General features: G+C 42.4%; 1 protein-coding gene across 1 annotated transcript; it reads right to left on the bottom strand.

The window, feature by feature from the left end:
• Positions 1-1,294: 1,294 nt before the first annotated feature.
• Positions 1,295-16,903, bottom strand: CKAP2 (cytoskeleton associated protein 2; the record flags this gene model as incomplete). Its single annotated transcript, XM_080928958.1, has 9 exons — positions 1,295-1,541; positions 2,390-2,627; positions 4,044-4,113; positions 5,784-5,954; positions 6,534-6,738; positions 7,518-8,341; positions 8,430-8,502; positions 10,091-10,172; positions 16,795-16,903. The coding sequence occupies 9 exons, from the start codon at positions 16,901-16,903 to the stop codon at positions 1,295-1,297; spliced, it is 2,019 nt and encodes a 672-aa protein (XP_080785084.1).
• Positions 16,904-18,737: the final 1,834 nt, after the last annotated feature.

The following is an 18,737-nucleotide window of genomic DNA, read 5'->3' as shown; positions in this document are numbered from 1 at the left end:
TGAGCTGACGACAGCACTATGTCACCCCCCATCCTTTGTATTTTGATGACAACCCTCACTATGAAGACCAGACCAGCCTGGCAATCACAGGTGTGCCACCTCTGCTGGGATAACACGTGTGAACCACTAGCTCAACAAGTAAAACTGTCTTAGTTGTGGAAAATCCTTGGAGGGAAGGACAAACGCAGCTTTGTGGCCACTAACAGCTGTCTGTGTCTCCAGTCCAGGGCTCTCACACCTTCTTCTGGCTTCTGAGGGTACTGAGCTCATGTGGAGCACAGATATACATGCCCATAAAAATAAATCTCAAAAAATTAAAAAATTAGAAAAAAGAAAGAAGACACTGGGGAGAGGTGGGCATGGTACAGCCCACCTGTGGTGGAGAACCAGGTCAAAGGATGAAGAATGATGTGAAGGGCTGAGCATGCAGTCCACACATACACTACATGCTTAGCCTACACGAAGCTTTCAATCCCTAGGCCTCACCAAAGCTTCCAGTTGGAATCTGAATTATCCCTAAAGCTTATGTTTAGAATGCCTGGTCTTTGGCTACAGGCACTGTTCTGCAGGGTAATAGAAGTAGGCAACAACTGAACCTGTGAAGGTTTCCCCAGCTCAGTGAAAGCAGTACCCTCCCTCCATGCCTCCCTCGATCTGCTCCTCCACCCATCCCCCACCCATCCACCCATCCATCCCTTCAACCCTCCCTCAACCACGCCCCCCCCTCAGCACAGTAGACTGGACGCAGAAACTAGGTCAAAGTAACTCTCCTTTGCTTCTGTCATGTATTTTATCACAATTAAAAGTTAATACAAATACAAACTTAGCAATGTATTTCAAAAACTAAATCTAAATTTGGTTACTATGGTTAAATGACATTTCATAAAGTAGATTTTCTTGTGGAGCTAAGGATCGGATCCAGGGCCTTGTACATTAGGCAAGTGCTCTACTGGGAGCACAGTCTGAGGCTCTGGAACGTATCTGTTGAAGTAAACGCCACAGGAAGCTGACCACAGTAGGATCCTAAGGTCAGTTCCATCATTCGGTCAGTCAATGAAATGTCATTGGAGCATCATACACATTTATACATACATATTTATTATAAACATATTAGGAACAGAGTCAATGTAAAAATATAAATTTATATAAACTACATTTTCTGATTATACTTCTTCACTAAAATTAGTAAAGCGAAGCCGCTAACATTTTAAAAACACAATAAACAAGCTAACGTTCACCTGCATCTAATATATTATAAAGCTGTACACAACCATAACTGCTCAGGACTCGGGGGCTACTCCTCTTCCTCTTCTCCATCCATCTCAAAGAACAGAGGGCACAGGGCTGCATTGGGGCGGCAAACAAAAGCATCCCCTCCCAACTCAGACAGCTGCTCCAGGGAAGACACCGAAGGGTTGTGGTCTTTTAACATGTCTGGAAGTTGTAAGGTCTTTTCTTGAATGCGCCGTGAACGTCTCACTGGCGTCAGAAACTTTAGCTCTTTAAGTGTGGAATTTTTATTATGTTGCATCTTTTTCATACTGAAAAAACACAAAATTATTCAAAAATTACATTCAAATTTATCTTACACTTTTGCATTCTCATAGCGTACTTCTATGTGGGACCCATGTGACAGACTGTCCTATAGAAAGGGAGAGGTACTACAGGTTCCTAGAAATGAGCAACCTAACACTTCTATTTGCTGTTCAAATCTGTTTCATGTGAATAGGTCTAAAAATGTCTGATTTCTTAATTCCAAGCCTACAGCTATTAACCATACAGTAACAAATGTAAACCAAAAATGTCTGAATCTTGAAAATGCCTGGGGGGAAGGACCCAGGTTTGAATCCCAACCCCCACATAGCAGGTCAAACGGTTTACTCCAGTCCCAGGGAAAATCCACATGCTCTTCTGGCTTCTATGGGCACCACATTCATGTGGTACAAAGATACACATACAGGTACACACACACACATCAAAATAAATCTCAAAAAAATTACATAAAAAAGAAAGCCTGGGAAAAGTTGTAGGTGGTACAGACTGCATGTGGTAGAAAACCAAGGGGAGCTTTTACAAAGTGACACCATGTAGGAAAAAACAAAGTCAATATAGCAACGTAAAAGGTCAGATGTCCCAGTGTAAAAGGTCAGATGTCCTAGTGTAAAAGGTCAGATGTCCCAATGGACTTTTCTCATCCTGTCTGAAACAGGGCAGACTGGGTTAGACTTCGATCCACAGAGACTTGCCTGCCACAGTCTCCCCAGTGTGACGCAATTACCCATGAGCCATCATATTCAGGCTCTGAGTTTGACCCTCCCGCATTAACATGTTTTTATACAAAATTATCACTGAGCATGAAGACAAATGACATTCCATTTCGAACATTTACCTTTGCAACCGTGGTGTAGCAGACACACTATATCGAATGAGGCAACCTGCTTCAGTTTTTGAGTCTGGGGTTATTAAATCATTGGTTTGATCTTTTGTTTTGTTTTGATTGTCTTCATAAACCTCAACTTTTCTACCATGCTCATTCTCCTCTTCTTGTTTTTCTGACTCTTGATTAGCTTCAACATTTACTTCCTGGACATGTCCCTGGGTTGCATGGGCCTCCTCAATATTTTCTCCTATAGAAAAAATGAAGATTTAAATTATTTAAACAAAATGTCAAAATGAAAGAACCAAGCTACATTGCCTAATCATTCCATTTCCTATGTACACACTTGTGCCAACAACTTAACAAATGTCTAATAGCCCTTGTGCACAGATACACATTTAAGAATGGAATCATTCCAATTCTTAGGACTATGCCATGAAAGACACAGGTGACGAACAAGTGACTATTAAATGAGATTAAGTAGTATCAAGTAAGAGCAAAGGGTTGCTGAAACCTACAAAAAAAAAAAAAAAGAAAGAAAGAAAAAAAGAAAGAAAAAGGAATGAACTAGCTAGTTTTATGTCAACTTGACACAGGCTAGAGTCATTTGGGAAGAAGGAACCACAGCTGAGAAAATGTCCCCACAAGACTTGTTTGTGGCAAGCTGTGGGGCATTTTCCTAAGGACTGATGTGGTTGGGCCCATCCCACAGGGAGTGGTGCCACCCCTGGGTGGGTGGTCCTGGATGACCTAAGAGAGCAGGCTAAGTAAACCATGCAGAGCAAGCCAGTAAGCAGCACTCCTCCATGGTCTCAGTAACAGCTCCTTCCCCGCTTGAGTCCCTGCCCTCCCTCAGTGATGAACTGTGATACAGAACTGTGAGCTGAAATAAACCCTTTCTTTCCTCCCCAGGTTACTTTTTGGTCATGGTACATTTTACACAGCCAGTGTCTGTGAGTACTTAGAGACGGCAGGAAGCTGCTAAGATACAGATAACCCACAGCGCCATGTGGCCCTACGGGAGTCAGTATTAGCAAGGGATAAAGGGTTATCTCAATGGTTCTATATTTACCTATCGCCCTCTTCTGGTGTGTCTAAAGACAGCTACAGTATACTCACACACATAAAATAAATAAAAATATTTATGAAAGAAAGGAAGGAAAAAAAGAGAAAAGAAAAAGCTGTTGTGTTATGATTAAAGCCACAGCATCACCGGCCCTATGGTGCCCTACTCTTAAGACCAAAATCTAAGGCACAGAAAGAAACTTTTATACTCAATGATAGATAGGGATTTTGAACTAGATTCCTTAATTTCCTTCTTTTTTCCTGAAGTCCTTTTGAGATAGGGCCTCACTCTATAGTACCTGGACTGTCCTAAACCCATGATCCTCCTGCTTCAGCAGCCAAGTGCTAGCAAGTCAATTCTTTTCTTTCAAGACAGAGTCTTACTCTATGTTCAAGGCCGGCTTTAGCAATCCCCTATCTTAGCCTCCCAAAATTGCCAGAATTACAGGTGTGAGCTATCATATCTGGATTAAAATGTCTACATAATAGACATTTATTGCATTTCAGAAGCAGGTCAAGAGAAGTACATAGAGAAGACCTTATTGAAAACAAGCTAAATCAGACAAAATGTAAAGTCTCGGTCCACCTGAAGAAAACTCACCTGAACTGACTTTCTCTTGATTCTTTGTTGTTAGAATATCTATGATTATCTGTCGCATCTCTTCAATAGGCTGACATTTAAAAAAATGTTTTTAACAAAGAAAGAAATTGACATGTTCAAAAATTAGGTTATATAAATAAAAAATATTAGAGACAGTGAAACTTTTTCCCATTTTAAAACAAACATTTGTTGTTAAGATTTAAAACGGTTATGTCTTTCAGCGTAAAAGAGTAAGAAAATGAACTTAAAAGACAGACTTTCAACTAACAACAAAAATCCCCCCACTTTTAGGCCCTTGATAACTAATACTGCTCCATACAAAGTGATGAATGGATGGAGTGCTACAGCACATTCAATAGCTGATAAAAATTTAAGTGTATTTTATGTCTCACACTATTGCACGGCAGAAGAGGGCATCAGATCCCATAGATGGCTGTGAATTGTGATTGCTGGGAATTGAACTCAGGACCTCTGGAAGAGCAGCCTGTGCCCCTTAACTGCTGAGCCCCCTCCAGCCCCCTCTCTGAATCCTAAGGTTGTCAACCCGACACATTTCACTTGTTCAAACTGTATTACCTGACAGAGATGAAAAGCATCCACTAGGTTCCTCAGACCACAATGCTTGCTAATTTAAGAATATTTATAAAACAGAAGCCCTGCCTCATAGTCCTAGTTTCAGAATTCAGTTCTAGAATAATCAATCCTATTATCAGTTCTGGGCTAATTTTCTTCTTGTCCCGAGTCTCTGTCTCTGTCATCTGTCTTCACAATTTCCACCTTAGCCTTGGCTCTCCCTTTTGTCTCACTGCCCCAGTTCCATAATTGACTGTAATGTCCTTTCTGTTCCACTATAGCAAACTGCACAGGAGGGTATTCTGTGCTAAAATATTCCCAGTTTATTAAATGTATACTTCAGCTAGTATCTATTTTCTAAAGTCTTATAACCCGTGGTACACAAATGAAAAGCTTTACAAGGTTGAAAAGCATAATGCGATCCTTGCAGCCTTCACTGTTTCTGCTGCTACCATCTAAGCCTGTGTCCCTGTCCACCACTGAACTACACCAAGTCCATGAGCCTGTGTCCCTGCTCCACCACTGAACTACACCAAGTCCCCTGAGCCTGTGTCCCCTGCTCAACCACTGAACTACACCAAGTCCCCTGAGCCTGTGTCCCCTGCTCAACCACTGAACTACACCAAGTACCCTGAGCCTGTGTCCCCTGTTCAACCACTGAACTACACCAAGTCCATGAGCCTGTGTCCCTGCTCCACCACTGAACTACACCAAGTCCCCTGAACCTGTGTCCCTGCTTGACCACTGAACTACACCAAGTCCCCTGAGCCTGTGTCCCTGCTCCACCACTGAACTACACCAAGTCCCCTGAGCCTGTGTCCCTGCTCCACCACTGAACTACACCAAGTCCCCTGAACCTGTGTCCCTGCTTGACCACTGAACTACACCAAGTCCCCTGAGCCTGTGTCCCCTGCTCCACCACTGAACTACACCAAGTCCCCTGAACCTGTGTCCCCTGCTCTACCACTGAACTACACCAAGTCCTCTGAGCTTGTGTCCCCTGCTCTACCACTGAACTATATCCTCCAAGACTTTTTGTCCCCTTTAAATAGTTATTAGCACCATAGATATAATCACAATCGTATCAAGCTGCACTCTGATGTGCTCCAAAATAACTTGGAATTGTTTATTTTGTAAAACTGAAGATTCGGTACATTTTGATCTTACCTGAGCCCCTGCCAGAATGGCCTTCTCATAGATTGAAATAATATTTTCAATGGGACTTGTGATTGGTTCAATACGTACAAGACATATCCAATATTTAACAAGCTTTTTGGCATCTGGAATATTATAAATCAGGTCATTCAATGTAGCTAAAATTTCTTCTTTTGGGCATCCCTAAAATACCAAGAAATAAAATGTGAGCTACAAACTATAAACAATTAATAATCTGGCTATAATTAAGAAGAGTGAGCAATATAAAAAGCTGACAGAAGGAGCTGGAAACATGACTCAGCAGTCAAGAGTACTTGATGTTCCACCACAGGATCCAAGTTGGTGGTCCCTACCACCCATGCTGGGCAGCTCACATCCAACCATAAACTCAGATTCACTGGATCCAACACCTTCTAGCCTCTGCTGGCATCTGTATATATGTGGTACACAAACTTATTTCAGTACATTAATAATAACAATAATAATAATAATAATAATAAATCTTAAAATAAAATATTTCTAAATTGTGGAATGAAAGATAAAGACTCTTCCAAGAGAGCTGGAGAGATGGCTCAGCATTTAAGAGCACTGACTGCTCTTCCAGAGGACCTGGGTTCAATTCCCAGCAACCACATGGTGGCTCACAACCATTTTTAACTCCAATTCCAGATAAATTTACACCATTTTCTAGCCTCTACAAGCACCAGGAACGCACATGGACATAAACACAGATAGCCATATATATTTTAAAAAATACTCTACCTTATTAATGAGGTTCAGGCACTCAGATATTGTTTTGTTTACTTTTTCAGTAAATAATCTCTGTTCATCTTCTTCTGCCATGGTAGTCCAAAAGGACCCAACTGGGTTTTCATTTTGTCCCTTTGGTTCAGCCTGGGTGACCACTGAATGAGGAGGCCTTTTCAGCCCCTTTCCTTTGCCAGTTCTCCACTCGGCCAGCTGAGCTCTACAACCAGAAGCAGCACATAAACATCACTCAATTTTGATGATGGCATCCTGCTGAGTAGCTAAATACAGTTCAAATCTGTGGCTGGAGGGACAGCTCAGTAATACCAGCCACTCTTCCCAAGGACCCTGGTTTGATTCCCAGCACCACATGGTACATTACAACCATTATAACTCCAGGTCCAGGAGATCTGACACCATCTTCTGTCCTCTGTGGGCACCAGAAATACACATGGTGCAAAGACATACATGCGTATAGACCACCCACACACAAATCAAAACAACTTCAAGTCTATCCATAGGTCTAAGCTGGTAGAACGTATTTGTCTGCAGGGGTGAATTCTTGAACACATCAAGATCATGTGGATGTTGGAAATGGGGAGACGGCTAAGAGGTTAAGAGTGATTACTGCTCTTGCTAGGGAACCCAGTCCTTACAGCAACATTACAACCTGTAACTCCACTTCCAGGGAAGCCAATGCTCTCCATACATATAAAGAAAATAATAAATAATACCTCCCCGCAAAGAAGCCAAGATTGTATTCTTAAGTGAATAAATTATAAGTATTTCTCAACTGTCTTTAATTGTCCAGCTGAGACCAAAAGCAACCAGCAAACCACATTTAAACACCTAACGGTTTGGTCTTACTGTTCCACACATAAATCTGCCCATGAGGCAGAAAATAATAAAGAAATTCTAATACATTCAAGGAAGTTACAAGCTAAACTCACAAAAAAAAAAATAAGAAAATAAGAAAACAAAGTGGGCTTCACTACTCACTTCTTCTCTGCTGTGGGTTCTTTGAGCTGAGCTGATCTAGGAACAGTTACTCCGGCGATGGTGCATCTGCGCTGGTCAGCATCTTTTGACTTTACTATCGGTCTGGTATTAGATGAATTAGTCCTGGTTACGGTTTTAGATGTTATGCTTTTTGACGGGGCCTTGTCTCTTTTTGTGTCCTGAGAAGAACTGGCTTTGACAACAGACACAACTGGTTTTGACCGATGTGATTCCTTTTCAAAGGCCCCCTTTCTGACAGTAACACTGGCAAGGGTCCTGCTGAGGCCCTGTTTCTCAGTACCATGGGTACTGCTATGAAGACTTCGGATAGGCGGTCGCACAAGTGTGTTCTTCAACGAGCTGCTCACAGATTTAGTGTCTGCAGACTTGGTGGTGGCAGTTGTATTTGGGGCTCTTACGCTGACGGCGTTCACAGGCTCACACTGAGCCTTCGTGGCTTTCAACACAGTAGTGGGAAATTTCTTGGTTGTTGCAAGACTCTCGTCTTTGACACTGGGAAACTTTCTGAAGGAATTAATCTTCGACTGAACAATCTGGCCGTGATAATAGCCAAGCACTCGTTTTTTAGACGTGGCAGTGTCTTGTTTCGGCTTCTCTGCTGTCATTTGCATCTTTTTACTGTCTTTTTGGTGACATGCCTGGTCTAATGCCACAGTCTGACCTGGGAAATCATCTCCAGTTGATAATAACTGTGAAGCTTGAATATTACCCTTCAAGTTATGTATTTCTGAGTTGGTTACTTCTTCAGCTTTTAATGGAATGCAGTTTTTTTCAACTGTACCTCTAATATTTTCTTTATCAGCCTAGAAGAGTTAAAAAGCAAATCAGTATCTCAGGATCCATTTCTTCATAAAGAGTGTTGGAAGGTCTGAGGCCACACACACATCTTACCATTTCTGTTTTGAGTTTCACAACTTTTTTCCCTTCTTGGACCTGATCCTCAGATGTCACCATTTTCTGATCTCTATTAGTTAAAAGAAAAAAAAAAATTATTTCTGTACAAAGGAAATGTGCTTTTAGGGAAGAGGCAAGAGAATATCTAATAACTAATTTTTGAACCCTGTGGACAAACTAAGCAAATGCCCACTACTGAGCTCATTCAAGGCCCCATAACCTTGCACTGTAAACTAAAGCAAGAAATGAATTAAGGTTTGGTTATCCTAAGCAAACTAGAGTTAATGAAATAAACAAGACAGGTTTAAAAGTCTTAGCCCAGTGTTTTTAGCTACAGACTAGTATAACATCTGACTACCCTTAGCAAAAGGGTACAATTGTGTAAAATCAAGGCAGGAAATAAAAACATTGTCAACGTGACACTCCATATTTCTAAAACAGAGTCACAAATTTATTGTATGCTAAAACTGTGTTCAGTGTTACTGGGAGAAGTGACAAAATGTTATCTTTGTAACTAATGAAACCTGAATTCCTACCAACTACAGAGTAACATTACTGCTTTTCAATTGTCTACCCACACAGAGGGCCACCTGGTGTCCTCAATGTCAACTCAAATACCACACTCAAAAGATTCTTGTTTTGCTTTTGTTTATTGAGACAGAGTCTCTCTAGAAATCAGCTCTGTAGACCAGGCTGGCTTTCAACTCGCACAGACCCTCAGCTTCTGCTGAGGGCTGGGATTAAAGGCACGTGACAGTGCTCGATTCGGCAGCACATATACTAAAGGCATGTGACATCACACCAAGCCTTAAAAGAATCTTGTACTACAACATCTAGGCTACGATTTTACCAAACACCCGGGCACTGTAGCCTAAAAGACACACAGCACAGCACAGCTCCTAAATCAATACTTCACGATATATAAATACACATTGCTCTAAAACTCCTTTCTCTTAGACCTGTGAGACGGTTCAGCAGATACAGGTCATAGCCACACTTTGATTCACAGAGCTCACATACCCGAAGGCTACTTTGGCCCTGCACATGTGTACAGTACTTTGAATACACATACACAAGTAGGTGAATAAAATGTAATTGCTTCCCTTTGAGAGTTCTGAAAAAAAAAATATATATATATATATGTATATATATATATTTGAAATGATGATCTAGAGCATCACCCACATAAAGTAGCCACTGGTACAGAGATGTGCTTGAAAGTGTTGACACACACCAGAATTTTGGTGACTTGATATCAAAAAAGAAGGTATAATGCCATTAACACTTTTTCTTTTGTGGTGCTGAGGGGTAGCAAGCACTACTACTAAAATAATTTCTACTACTAAAGTACATTTCTACTACTAAAATACATTTCTACTACTAAAGTACATTTCCAGACCTCTTAATATCATGTTAACATGTAATAATAATCACCTTTTAAATATCACATGTTAACATGTAATAATAATCACCTTTTAAATATCACATGTTAAAAATGATAATATCTGGAATCATAACTGGGCTAAGTGTTAAAATTCATTTCATTTTAAAATTAAATGTGGTTAGTAGGAAAGTAAAAATTACAAATGAGGTACATGTTAGGTTCTTAGTGTATAACTAATGTAATTCTCCAAAACTGAATTAAAACTTGACCTCACCTGGATGTCTGATTTTCTTGTTTGTATGGAAATGCTGTTTTTCGTATTAACAGATATTCCTTGAGTTTTTGTTTCCTTTGTTCTAGAGAGGAAGGAGTAACAAAGTCAACTTTAGTTAAAACATCAAATATGGTTGTGTAAAAGGTGATTTTTCTTAGAAAAAAATATTGAGATAGTATTTTCTATATTGATATTGATGAAGAGAAAATTCAAATTAATAGAACTGATGTTCTATTAGGATTTGCTAATGGATTTGCTTAGGAGACATGAAATCATACAAAGTCCTGGTCTGCCACAAAAGTCCCTTGTGCTCTTATCGGTAAAAATATAACCCTGCCAAGTGGATGAGATGACCCTAGTAACAACTATTTGAGAAAAAAGAAAAAAAAAAAACTTACTTAATTAGTTCTAGCAATATCTTTGCTATAAAAATCTCCATCTGCTTAAGTAGCCAGACTTATAGTCTCTTAATTGTTCAAAGTATAACCCGGAGCAACCTGAACCAGATTTAATTAATGACAGCATATATAAAATGTGCATGCCTACAGTGTATATAAGTTATTGAAATCTCTTCAAAGACAGTTCTGGATAAGTGCCATCAAAGAGCTTTCCCTCTATCAGTCTCTAAGTTCAGTATGGAGCGACTGGGAAAGCAGGTCATTTCTATAACAATATGGCGGTCAGTGTGACCATACCCGCTGGCCTCTGTGCTGCAGGGAAGAGTGCTCCTGACCTATTTCTAGTTCTGCCCCTGAGGGCACTCCAAGCTCTCCAGACACATCAATGGTCCAGGCTCATTCAGAGACAAGAAAAGTTCACCAGGAAACCTGCAGGATAAGGTAAAGTGGCAAGACTGGCTCTAGGTCTCAACCAGGCCCCACCCTATAGGGGAGAAGAGGCTCAGAACCCGCCCTAAGGAAGCTTCCTAGGACAGCAGACAGCAAGGCTTCCTTCCCATTAAGAAAAGAGTGGGACAGAATGGTGTAACCTTGGATGGAATGAGTGAAGGTGCTGCCTCTTGTCTCCGGCAGCCAGAAGTCCCCTGCAGAGACCCCCTTTTTCCTAGGCAGGGAGAAGAACTTTCTCTGAGAAAATTAGCTGCCTGTTTAGCTGGACTGTACCATATAAACTAGACTGCAAACCCACTTTCATCCTTGAAGCCTGCTCCATCTGTGCTCCCACACTGGAGCTGCTGGCTTATCTCTTCTCTCCCCCACCCCCTGACACAAAAGATACATTTAAAGCGATTTGTTTGTTTGTTTGTTTGTTTGTTTATTATAAGTACACTGTAGCTGTCATCAGACACACCAGGAGAGGGCATCAGATCTCATAACAGATGGTTGTGAGCCCCCATGTGGTTGCTGAAATTTGAACTCAGGACCTCTGAAGAGCAGTCAGTGCTCTTAACCACTGAGCCATCTCTCCAGCCCTGGCTCTGGGTTTTTAAAAAAGAAAAGGAAGAGCTCCTTTGGCAGGTTACTCCAATAGGCCATATAGTCTTCTCTGCTGAGCTCTGTGTGGGTTAAAAACTGGCCAAGACCTCAAGCATCCTTGCGAGCCAGGGACACCCATCTCAGAGTGGCCTCTGCACAGCCAGTTTCCTGTGCAGCAGAGCCCTTTAGCTGCATCTCCAGAGGGAAACCAAAGGTTTGAACGAACTCTTTGCACTAAATCTCCAAATTGGTTTCCTGTTTCCTACAGGGACCCACAAACTCCGGAAGGGTATGCAGATCCCTGGGTTCCTCTGTTTTAGAAGCAAATACCTTTCAGGTATGTGTAACATTGGAAAAGTCCCATACTGGCCCTGGAGGTGAGATTTGGCCTGACTCTTTGACAGGAACAGAACAGCCCAGGAAAACACCGTTGTGTGCTTGAGAACAGCTAAAGGGTAGGTTATGTCCAAAAGAGGTTATTATTATTAATTAGCTCATTGTATAAAGGTGCCTATAATAAAATAGATGATGGGAAAGATCCACATGGGGAGGATCTCTCAACAGTAACCTCAGCAATAGAGCTCCCTCAGCTAAATTCTATTAGATGATGTAAACATGAAATTAAAAACTCTATATGCCATGTAAGTCATAAAGGCTATTTTATGTTTTCTGTATGGTTTGCTGGAAACTTACGGGGCCTAATGTCTTAACAGCTTGTTCACAGGTAATATCAATTCATTGAATTACTCTATGTGATTTGTATTCAGCCTTCATTAAGTACTAAACAAAGCATCTTCAGAACTCCAGCTGTGTCTATTAAAATAATCACACTTGGACTTGTTAAATGTTAATATCCCTTCAAGGAGTTAGGCAAGGTTAGTGTACCCTCACCCAGGCCCTAATCGCATGAGGCCTCAAGGATTCTGGAGATATGGTATAAGGACTGAGAAGAACTGGGAAAAACTGGGGTGGGGGTACCCATATGTAGCTCGGGGAAAGTTTTATATTTAGTGGATAGAAGCTTTAGTGAAAAAAGATACACACGCCTCTTTTAAGGAAAATTTGTGTGCTATGGCAAAATTTATGTCTCAAGGCATTTAATCTTTTGCTTGTTTTCTTTTGATGACAGCGTTTCTCTGTGTAGCTCTGGCTGTCCTGGAACTCTCTCAATAGAACAGGCTAGCCTCGAAATCAGTGGCCTGTCTCTGCCTCCGCCTCCCAAGTGCTGGGATTTTTAGGTGTGGACCACCACGCCCAGCTTGAGGTTTACATTTTTAAACTCTCCAGTCAAGGTGATTCACAAGTAAAGTTTAAGATAACTGCATGTTTCCATGAAATAGTTTGCAGTCTAAAGCGACAATTGCAATGTTTAGCTCTCTGAGTTCTCTAACCTCCCCCCATTTGTTCTTATTTACACAGAATGTTCTCTCATTCAAGGTTATTGCTCTCTCTAAAATTCTTTCTCACGATCAGTGAGAAAATCAAAGAAAATATGTAAACTTGAAGTTATATCTCCAATAGAAAGGTTAAGTCCTTTTAAATCAGATAAAGAAACTAAGTCACAGCAGGTCTGACTACGGTAAACAGGACTTATAAAGCATGACTTAAAGACAGAATACTCAGTGGTTACAATGGCTGCTCCTATGAACACAAGGGTCCACTCCTGTTAACAGAAGCTGACTTAGACTATCTGGAGGAACTGTGGTAAAAATTAATCATACACCTTTTAGTCTTATGTGTCCTCGAGACAACCAATCCTTCTGTTCTGTGCTATAATTATTCTTGTGTTGAAATAAGTTACTTAATGTAAAAGGTCTTATACATTGACTTAGATTTTGTAAAACTATACTATACAGGATAATGAAGTTCCCAGTTTCTCCATGGACTGTACTTATTATATAAAGTGCACTGCTCTGGTATCTAAAGAGCTTCAATTCAAAAATTGTCATTTTAAGGCTCAGAAATCTTAACACTGACAAGACGAGAAGGAGAGACCAATTTATACCCCACATTATGTAATCTTCTGTGATATAGTTTAAAAAATAAACTTGAGCAGGTAATGCAAAGGAAGCTTAACATAAAATACTATTCAAAATAGTTACATTAAAAACCAAACAAATTAGTTGTGGAGAATTAAATTGTTCAAGTAAGATGGGTTAAACTGGTAGGACACAGACATCAGAGAAGAGATGCATGGGGAAATTAGACTCTCCAGAGCCTGCTGCTCCTGTCTCCCACGGTGCACACCAGACCAGGAAAGCCTCCTCCCCGTCTACAGGGAAGATTTACTCCTCATGTCTCACCTGACAGAGATGGATTCTTTCACCCAAAGGAGTCTGCACCAGCGTCCTGTCTCCAGCAAAGAGGCAAATGACAATTACACTTCACTCACTGGCTCCCGCACTGAGAGAGGGGCTGAGAATAGGGGGAATCTTCTACCTAAGCCAGCCACCCCAGTGGCATGAGATCAGCATGCTAGGACAATGTGCTATGCCTTTTACCCTGGCTTTCCATTATCCTCCTCTTAGCAAAGCCAGTCCCAGGCTGAGAGGCCAACGCCTGACTTCATAAGGTGCCCCCCCCAACCCAACCCCAGGAGAGTTTTAGATAATATAAGACAGAGCCTCCGGCACAGTCAACACAGCAACAAGCTGAACTATGGGCACTTACTCGCAACACTAAGTTGCAGGTGGCATCCTGTGGATCCAGCACACCAGGGGAAAGAAAGAGAAGGCTCAGCAGTTAAGAGCACGGACTGCTCTTCCAGAGGCCCTGAGTTCAATTCCCAAAAACCACATGGGTTGCTGGGAATCACAACCATCTGTGATGGGGTCCAATGCCCTTCTTCTGGTGTGTCTGAAGACACCTACAGTATACTCATATACATAAATAACTCTTAAAAAAAAAGCAAACAACAGTGACAGATTCAGAGCTGACAGAGAACAGCTCTTCAGCCCTGTTCCCACTGCAAACCTGGAAACCAGGACACACAGTAGAAGCTTAAGGAATCCTACAGGAGACATTCGGAGATGACGATCACAGTGGCTCCCCAGGATTGAACTCTGACAGAATGAATTTTACTAACTCTGTCATATCTGGTAATAATAGGTTTGTAAACAGTCTTCTGATTTCTTCAAGGAGTTATACCTGGCTGTACGTCCAAAATAATAGTTAATAGTTCTAGATGATGTAAATTTTTTCTGAAAACAAATAGAGCATGAATCTACTCACTGCAAGGGCGTGGGGGTCCTGCATATTTGGATAAAGAGTGCTGTTACTACAGTAACAAGTCAGGAACAGCGAGACCAGAAACTCGGTGAATCAGACAAAGGAAAGTGTAGCCAACCAAGGAAGCTCTGGTGTTCTTGGAATGGCTGCTGGAATTTAAAAGCTTGGTTTATGCCTTTAAGAGGGTTCTTCCCTCTGATCCTATTAGGCCTATCCTTTGACAGGCCTATCCTTTGGACAGGCACGCTGATCCTTAGAGACTGTTTACTGCCTCTCAGGTAGAGACCCTGAGCTGGAGCTCAGGTAGTAACAACAGGAGCACCCTGAGGGTTCAGTTCCCTGTGACACAGTTTCATCTATTATTTTATTTTATGTTTATCGAAACAGGGCATCTCTGTGTAACCTCGGTTGTCCTGGAACTCACCCTGTAGACCAGCATGACCTTGAATTTAGAGATCTGCCTGCCTCTGCCTTCCAAGTGCTGGGTGGGACTAAAGGCATGTACCACCAAGCCTGGCAACACAGAATTTTAGATTTATTATTATAAAAGATTTTTAAGAACTCCAGCAAGCGGGGAGGGGAAATGATGAGCCTCCAGCAAATATTAGGAAAAGAAAAACACTGGCAATAATTCTGACAAGGTCCTTGCTGTGTCAATCTCCCACCTGGCCAACTGGCCAGACTTAATTCTCTGTTAGAACTGTTCCAAGTGTAACTTGGGGCTGGGACTAAAAGAGTGTTAAGGATGAGAGCAATGTATAATGCACATGTCTCGCTGAGGAAGCAGAGGCAGGTGGATCTAAGTTCAAGGCCAGCCTGATCTACAGATCAACTTTCCAGGCAGCCAGAGAGCTACAGAGAAACCCAGTCTCAAAACAACAACAAAAAAGCACCAGTCTAAAGTGTATATAAAGCTATAGAAATCTCTGATTCAAGGCTCTTCCCTGGGCGTTAGCCAAGGTGGAACAACTGTTACTAAAGAGTTCTACCTAAGGCAACCACTAGGGGGTGGCGTGACTCCTTCCCGGGAAAATAATCTATTCCCATAGCAACAAAGTAGGGAATTTCTCAATTTAGAGAAATGATCCCGTTAATCAGGAATTACAAGAAAGGTGCTGTTTTAGGGCTACTTTCGCTGTGATGAAACACCCTGACCAAAGGCAACTTGAGGAAAAAAGGTTTCTTTTACTCCCAATTCCCAACACATTTCACTTCACCAGCAAAAGCAGTTAGGGCAGGAACCGGGTGGCCAAGGACTACTTTTGCCTTAAGGCTTGCTCTGCCGGCTTTTTTTTTTTTTTTTTTTTTTTCTTTTTTGTAGCCCCCAGGACCAATAGCCTAGAAGGTGGCACCGCCCACAATGGACTGGGCCATCCCTCCCCCCTCAATCATTAAGAAGATGCCCTACAGGCTGGCCTACAGCCTGCCAGTTCTTAAGGAAACATTTTCTCAACGTAGGTTCCCTCCTCTCAAAACTCTAGCTTGTGTCCAGACCCAAATTTTGCCGGAATGATGTTCACAACTGCTCTGCAATAAGAGAGCATTGTCTGGGCTGAAACTATAGCTTAATGATAAAACACTTACCTAAAATATATAAAGCCCTGAGGTCCATCCTCCCAAACAAACAAATAAAATGTCCGAATCGTGTGAAAATTACAGGGAACACCATTTCAATATAAAAAAAATTTTAAAGGCAGTCTACATGGAACAACTATGTAGAGATGTGATACCAGACGCCAAATCCTGACTAACAAAATTAAGTTGGGTGAGAAGGGTTTCCATATCATCCCTGGAACTCCAGTTTCCCAAAACGTCCAGGATATCAATGCAGACAGCCCCAGCCTCACCTTCACCACCCTCCAAGCAGAGATGGGGGAACCTGCGCGCAGGCGCAGTCGTGGGTCCTGGCAGCCCCGCCCCCGCCCTCAGACCCCCAAGATAAACCGCTGCCCAAGGCAGCTTCTAGTGAAGCGCCGGGCCACGCGTTACCCTCGGCAGGCTCTCCAAGCGAGCTAACGGCCGAGGCCGCGTGCCGTCGCTCACCTCTGAAGGCCGGCTGGTCTCTCTTGGTCGGGGGCAGCTGCAGGTCCCGGGGCACCCGCAAGGTACTCCTCCCAGTGCGGCCAAGGTAGCGTTTCCTGGACTCTGCCATCCCTTAATGCGCGCGCCTCGGCGCCGGCGTGGATTGAACGGACCAATGAGCGAGAGGGGGCGTGGCCCGGACGAAGGGCGGGGCCATTCCCGAGTCTGTATAGTTGGCAGCCGGCAAGAAATTTCAAAATCAAATACTGTTCTTCCAATTGGAGGGACTTGTTATTGGAATGGACTTGTTGAATCCTCTGGATGTAGCAGGACTAGAGTTGACAAGTCAGGGCATGTCTTCAGACACAGCCCAAAGGAAGCCAAAGGACAGCAGATGGCAGCATGTGTTAAACCGCCGGTGTGCTCCTTAAGGATAAGGCTCAGCGCTTCCCTGAGGAGGACAAGTTCCCAGATGATCTTTGGAGCTGTGTAACAGAATTAGGTTGCGTTTATATCTCGCAAGCAAGATGATGAGCACAGATGTTAGGTGTCCCATGTTTGCACAGCTTGCAAACAAAATCTTAAGTTGAGATGTACCTTTGTGCTGTTATCTTATTGAAAACCTTGCTATGGTGCATAGGCTAGCCTAGAACTCCCTTGCAATCTTCCTTGGCTTCCTGAGTGCTAAGGTTACTATTGTATGCCCAGCCCTAACCATGCATTTATATACGTATTTGTGAAATGCAAACAAGGGTGGGAGACAAAAAGAGAAAAATGAGAATATAGCCTGCTCTTTCAAGGCAGTCTATAGTTTTGTGAAGATAAACCAACTCTTGTTGGATAGTTTGTCTATGTATATTTAGGTGTGCTGCTATAATCTTTCACGCCCATCATTTAAATGTCACCAACATAAAACCCAGACAGACTGGCAGTGGTGGTTCACCCCTGTACTCCCAGCCCTCAGGAAATGACATGTGTGAAACATATTCCTAGGAAAACTGATTAACTGATCAGAAGCTCAAAGGCTGTGGAGTGGTTAGGATGTTGCAGGTCCAGGACTGGGGTACAACTTATTTCAGTGGCTGTCAGTAACCCATTAAATAGCCATCCCTTGCCAATCTTATAATAGTCCCCAACCCCCACCTCATACCTTAAGACAACTGACACCATGTTGGGGCCTTGTTGTTTTTTGTTTTTAAGTGAGGAAGAACAACTTCAAATGCTAAAACACCAGCTCCCAAGATCTGGTTGCCCCCTAAATGTACACCCAGAGATGCTATGTAAACCTTGCTCCCTAATTTAAAGTTAATTGGTTAACAAAAGACTAGAGCCTGTGATTAGGTGGTAGAGAGAGAAGGGCGGGATTTGAGGATCCAGTGACAGGGGGTCTCAGGAGAGACCAAAAGAAGGAGAAAGGAGACAGCAAGTAACAAGAGTCATGTGTCTGGGGATGTAAGTTAGAATATCTCCAAACACTGCCCAACCTAGGCCTACAACTTGTAAATTAACACCAAGAGTCTGTGTCTTGCTAGCTAAAATGTATAATTCATATTACAATTTCTGCTTCCTACCACTCAGGCCAGAGGGCCTCCCCCAGCTGGCCCTCAGCAGGAGTCAGCTTCTCCTGTTCCTCTCCTTTCTTCTCCTCAGATACTTTGCTAATATAGTTTTTTTTTCTTCAGTGCTAGGGTTGAACCCAGAGACTACACTAGGTGGAACAGGTGCTCTACCTCTGAACTATGGCCCCAACTCTTCCGTAGGGCCTTCTTTTACTTTCTTTCTTTCTTCTTTCATGCCTTCCTTCCTTTCTTTCAACTTTGGAATATCCTGTTTTAGCAAAGCTTTGCCAGCTTTGGGAGAAACCGCAGGCACACGGCTCTCCTTTCCGAAGGCATGGCTGCTATTTACACGGTTCCTTCCCAGCTGAGCTGAGCTTCCATCGGTGTGATGGCTAATCTTGGTGG

This window comes from Micromys minutus (assembly GCF_963924665.1).
Source record: "Micromys minutus genome assembly, chromosome: 14".
In the NCBI taxonomy this organism is placed as follows: domain Eukaryota; kingdom Metazoa; phylum Chordata; class Mammalia; order Rodentia; family Muridae; genus Micromys; species Micromys minutus.
The sequence above is the reverse complement of the archived record's forward strand: the minus strand, read 5'-3'. Positions and strand labels throughout refer to the sequence as shown.